At 36.0% G+C, this 6,489-nt stretch overlaps 1 protein-coding gene across 1 annotated transcript; it reads right to left on the reverse strand.

The window, feature by feature from the left end:
- Window positions 1-121: 121 nt before the first annotated feature.
- Window positions 122-1,248, reverse strand: LOC125998841 (RNA-binding protein 3-like). The gene has a single exon (XM_049766900.1). The coding sequence runs from the start codon at window positions 1,189-1,191 to the stop codon at window positions 724-726; it is 468 nt and encodes a 155-aa protein (XP_049622857.1). The 5' UTR covers window positions 1,192-1,248; the 3' UTR covers window positions 122-723.
- Between the last annotated feature and the right edge of the window lie 5,241 nt (window positions 1,249-6,489).

Genomic DNA, 6,489 nt, shown 5'->3' on the forward strand with positions numbered 1-6,489 from the left:
CTAACACTATGCACAACAGTAAATTCCAAATGGATTATAGACCTTGATATCAGACCCAAAATCATAAAGTATATAGAACAATATGTAGGTAAGACACTCCATGACATTGAGACTAAAGGCATTTTTTTTTATTTTCAAGTTTCAACTTTTTAATCAACTCTTCAAAGGACACCTTAAGGGCTACATGAACACAACAGAATATTTTTCTTCCAGTATTTAAAAAATGACATTCACAAATATTTTTAAGAAACTTTTTTATATTATGTAGGTGGTGAGCTTGAGAAAATAAGCCTCAAGTAATTGTTCTTGATAGAGACTTCTTGTAGTTACATTTGGAAATTGCTTCCTTAGTTTAAGGATCATGCATAAGTTTTATAAAAGTCTGTAAATGCACCTTATTGTTAAAAATTATCTGGCCAATTTTTTTGGCCAGAACTGATAATCCTGAGTCCAAGCCAGAAAAAGAAAAATTACCCAGACTCTTAAAATGTCCCAAAATTTGTAAGTCTGCAATGGGAGAAATTGTTTAAAAATGCGGAGCTTTCCATAAGTAAAAGGTCTTTAACAAGCTACCTTGGGAGCTCAATTAAAAAATGTAATTTGACATACTAAAACAGTTGTTTCAGTGCAGCTCCAAAAATCTTTATAAATACAGCCATTTGAGAGGATGGTCCTGGATCAGAAGTTTTATTCCTTGTGTATCCTAGGTGTGTATGCCTCATCTCAGTTGTCATAATTGTCTCTGTAATTTCCTCCTGAGTAGCGGTCATAACCACCCTGGCTGCCACCGTAGTCTCTGGACCTTCCATAGCCATAGCCATATCCTCCGGGACGACTGTCGTACCTGCCACTCCCGTAGCTCTGGTCCCCACCACCTCTGGAGTAGCTGTGACCACGCCCATGGGCCCCAAAGGCACCCCCTCGGGTTCCCCTGGCAGAATTGCCTGCGTGGTCCACACGAATCTGGCGACCATCCAGAGACTCTCCATTCATGGCACGCATAGCATCTGAGGCATGTTTGGGATTGGTGAAGGTGATAAAGCCAAAACCCCGGGAACGCTGAGTCTCCCTGTCCTTGACTACGACCACCTCAGAGATGGGTTCAAAGCTGCTGAAATGGTCTTCCAGCGCTTGCTCATCGGTGTTAAAGTTGAGCCCTCCCACGAAGAGCTTCCCTTCTTCAGAGGACATGGCGGTGACTTCAAGTCCTGGAAATGCAGAACGGAGGATGCTGCAAAGACACACGTGGCGGAGAAGCAGAAAGAGTGGGTGAGACTAAAGGCATTTTGAAGGAGCCAGAGCTAGCAGTAAGGCATCTGCCTTGCAAGCGCTAACCTAGGAAGGACTGCAGTTTGATCACCTCGCGTACCATATGGTCCCTCAAGCCAGGGGTGATTTCTGAATATATAGCTGATGAGAGTCACCGGGTGTGGCCAAAAAACAATAAATAAATACATAAATAAATACATAAAGGCATCTTGAAGAAGGAAACATCTCTCCACACAAGTGGAAGCAGAAATAAACAGATGGCACTATATTAAGCTGAGAAGCTTCTGTACCTCAAAGGAAATAGTGATGAGGACACAAAAGCCACCCACAGAATGTAAGAAACTATTTACCCAATACCCATTAGAGAAGGAACTAATATATAAGATATGCATGATACTGACAATGTAAGAAACTATTTACCCAATACCCATTAGAGAAGGAACTAATATATAAGATATGCATGATACTGACAGAACTTCAAAAGAAAAAAATATAACCCCATCAAAAAATGGGGAGAATAAATGAATAGACACTTCCTCAGAGAAGAAATACAAATGGTCAAAAGACACATGAAAAAATGTTCCACATCATTAATCATCAGGGAGATGCAACCACAAAACAACAATGAGGTATCATCTCATGCCACAGAGACTGACACACATCAAAAAGAACAAAAACAATCTGTGCTGGCAGCGATGTGGAGATAAAGGAACTCTCATTCATTGCTGGTGGGAATATCATCTAGTCCAGCCTTAATGGACAATAATATGGAGATTTCTCAATAAACCGGTAATTGAGCTACCATATGATCCAGCTATGCCACTCTTAGGGTTATACCCTAGCAACACAAAAAAGCAATAGAAAAATGCCTTTTGCAGACCTATATTCATTGCAGCACTATTTACAATATCCAGAATCTGGAAACAACCAAGAAGCCCAACAACAGATGGGTGACTAAAGAAATTGGTACATATACACAATGGAATATTATGCAACTCAGAAAAAATAAAGTCATGAAGATTTCCTAAACTATTATACTGAGTGAAATAAGTTAGAGGGAGAGAGATACACACAAAATAGTTTCACTCATCTATGGGATCTAAGAAAAATAAGAGATCTTATTGTAATAATGTTCAGAGACAATAGATATTAGAGCCAGAAGACCTGCTCACAATATGAAGCTCACACAAAGAGTGGTGAGTGCAGTTAGAGAAATAACCACACTAACAACTATCATGACAATGTTAATAGTGAGAGAAGTAGAATGGCTGTCTCAAACACAGGCAGGGGGTGAGGGAAGAGGGAGATGGGGAGCACTGGTGATGGGAAGGCTGCATTGGTGAAGTGGGGGTGTTCTTTTTTATGACTTATCCCAACTACAGACATATTTGTAATCATGGTGCTAAAATAAAGATATAAAAATAATAAAATAAAAATTATTTCAGTCATGGTGATTTACAATACTGTCAGTAACAGGATCTTATGTTTGCATCTACCCAGACTGTATAATTCCCTTCATTATTGTCCCAGCTTATCTACCAACCCCAGCTATCCCATTGCCTCCCTACCATTGAAGCTCATTTTGTAAACCAGTTTTCAGATTCTGTTGCTTTTGGTCATTTGTTATTCCTTTTCTATGCTTCATTATATCCTATACATGAGAATATCATTCTGAGTCTCTCTTTCCTTGCTGTCTTCATTCAGCATGATTCCCTCTACTTCCATTGACATATCTACAAATTGCATGACTTTATAACTTCTTAAAGCTGAGTAGTAAGTTTTCTATTGTGTCTATATATGTGTATAAATATATATTTTTATATATATTCATGAAGTCATTTGTTGTGAACATTTGGGTCATTTTCAGATTTAGGAATGCATTTGGTCTTTGTGTAATTGTCAAGAATTGCTGCATCAAAAAGAAATGCAATTCTTACATTTATGGGCAGTGTCCATATTATTTTCCAAATATGCTGAACCAGTCTTTACTCTCATCAGCAGTGGATAAAGGTTCCTTTCCCCCAGGTAAACACCCAGGTAAACACTGGCTGTTGTAATTATTTTTGATGTTTTCTAGTCTCACTAGTATGAGATGATAACTTGTTTTGTTTTGTAGTTTTCTGATGATAGGCTTCTGGTTTTCCCATTTCTTTTAGATATAATGTTTATAAACACACCACAAGTATTTCTGTGCCTCTTTCTGCCTGGTCTAAGTGTGATACATTAGAGAAAGTATACATCATATTCAGTGAACATATCCATAGAAGGAATTATGGAGAACCTCAGTGAATATCACAGACAAATATATACATATTTTATTACTAAAAATTTAACCCTAGAATCTTAGCACTTGAATTAAAGAAGCATATGTTCAAATTTCCCACTATCACTAGTTCCTCTTTAATATACTGTGTGTTATGCAAGACACTGATCTCTCTAGTGAAATGACAAAAATAAGTTCTCAACTAAATTTGAATCCTTGGCAATGCTATGCTATCTATCTTATTTAAAATTATCAACCCCATATTTAATCATATCTAAAAAAATGCCCTTGACCACTCATTTTGACATTTCTAAAGAATCATTAGCCTATTGTAATTGTTTATTACTATGGCACAACTACAGCAAAAATTTAATTGCTAATGTTTGCATAAATGCCTGTTATTCTTGTTGATATGGTGGACAATAACGATTCCCTGACATTTTAGTCAAGGAAAGATTTAAGGATCATTTGAAGGCATTATAAATCTTAGACATTGTCTACCAGCCTTCCTTTGACTATTTTTTGTAAGATCAACAAAGTATAAGCATCAAAGCTTACAACTTCAAAGAAAACCTTAGAAACAATACTGGAGTAAATTTTTTATTCTTGGTGCAGAGAATAACCTTGTATGAAAAATATCTCATGGATCTTGGCAATTTTGTGTAGATTAACTGTGAGGGCCTGATTATGAATGTGCAATATTTTAGGATTACTCTAACCAATTTGTGTTTCTTATGCAATACAAACTTTCTGAGAATAAAATATAATTTAAAATTTTCTGTCTAAATAAATCTTAAATGGCCCTCTTATTAAAATAAAAGTATAAGGAATAAGAAAGCATTATTTTATAATTTATTAGAATTTTCTTTATTTTGTTTTGTTTTGCAGCTACACCTGGAATTGCTCAAGGCTGTCTCCTGACTTAGACTCAGAGATCATTCCTGACTGGTTTCAGAGGACAATGGGTGTTTTTAGGACCGAACCCAGGTCTGTCACATATAAGGCAAGTTCTTTACCATCTGTACTATTGCTCAAGAGCCTAAAATGCCTTTTCTTTCTTACTGATATTATAATGGCACATTTACCATTGAAGTTCAAGTAGAGTGGGAATAATCTGGTAAAGAGTATCAAGTCTTACATCTTCTGAGACAACTTCTTCACTCTCATTGTACCAAATTAACTACAATATTGATCCCATTTGTCTTGAAATGTAATTTTAATCTTATCCTTCTCTCTCACTTCTACTGTTCAATCTGTAATAATTATACTCATAATTTCTTCCCATGCACATTGTTAATTTTATATTTGTAACTTGTAATAATAATATTTGTAATTGTCATCTCTTTTTTCCAGATCAATTAATCCTTATCAATGATAGGATGCTCCCCATGAAACAGAACACTGATAACATTAAATTTCCCCATTTCCACAAGCACAATTGACAAAAATTCTATTTGCATGTTTTTATCTCTTGTGCATTATGGTTGATGAATCATAGTTCTTTTTCTTCTTTAATATACTTTCAGTGAGAGCATATTTTGTTCACTTTAACAATCACAAAATTTAAAATTCTTAGCATACCACTGTCCCATAATATATCTTCACTACATTTTCCTTGAGCAAAGACGCTAATGATTAATGTGTTTCATAATCTCTCTGAACACTTATAACTAGGTAATATGTGTATATCTCTTGGTGTTATTCAAAGTAAATTATCCTGAAAAAATAGGATGAGGCACTAAGTACTTCAAAATACTATAACAATTATTACAAACCTGTCTACCATCTGATTTTGTAGGATAATCTCTTGTCTTTCTTTACTATGAACAAATTCCACCTTATTGGACTATCTGGTATTTCCTAAATAATCCTTTCTAAACCATACACTTTTTCCATAAGTTCTTATAAGGCAGGTTGTTTAATATTGTTGCACTAAATTAATTGTGTATGTTTTTTTGGTCAGAATCACCATCTCCAAGTAAGGCACCAAAATCAGTACCAAAGGGAAAGAGAAGAGGATCTTGCTGTGTGGTCTCTAGATCTTTTAGAAAACATGCATTCATTTATTTCTTTTTTAATATATTTTTATTAAAACATCATGATTATAAGATTGTTTATAATACAGTTTTTTTTCCCACAGATGAAGTTGTTCATGATTGAATAACATCCATACAATGTATAACAACATTCACCAGTGTGCATTTCCTGCAACCAGTGTCAACAGTTTCTCTCACACCCTCCTTGATGCCCTCTTCCCTTCCACCCACCCTCTCCTGCCTGTCTCTGGGGCAGACATTTACTTCTTTGTCTCTCTCTCTCTCTAGTGACATTGTGATTTGTACTACTGCACATGAAGGGGTACCATGAATGCCATTTTTTTTTTGTGTTTTTTTTGGGTCACACCCGGCAGTGCTCAGAGATTATTCCTGGCTCCAGGCTCAGAAATTGTTCCTGGCAGGCACGGGGGACCATATGGGACGCCGGGATTCGAACAGATGACCTCCTGCATGAAAGGCAAACGCCTTACCTCCATGCTATCTCTCCGGCCCCGTGAATGCCATTTTTTAAATTAGACCTTCTCTACTCTAACTGCACTCTCCATTTTTGTGACAAGCTACATATCTTGGAATGATCCTCCTGATTTTCATCTCTATTGTCTCTGGATATCATCCCAACACTGTTTTATTTTCCTTATATCCCAGCAATGAGTGAGAATATTTATGTTTATATTTCTCCCTCTGACTCATTTTGCTCAGCATAATAGTCTCCACTTCTATCCATGTATAAGCAAAATACATGAATTTATTTTTTTCTCTTTTTTTTTTCACTGTTTTTTGTTTTATTTTTGACTTCACTGTTTTTTTTATTTAAACACCTTGATTACATACATGATTGTGTTTGGGTTTCAGTCATGTAAAGAACACCACCCATCACCAGTGCAACATTCCCATCACCAA

Source organism: Suncus etruscus, chromosome 2 (genome assembly GCF_024139225.1).
Source record: "Suncus etruscus isolate mSunEtr1 chromosome 2, mSunEtr1.pri.cur, whole genome shotgun sequence".
In the NCBI taxonomy this organism is placed as follows: Eukaryota; Metazoa; Chordata; class Mammalia; order Eulipotyphla; family Soricidae; genus Suncus; species Suncus etruscus.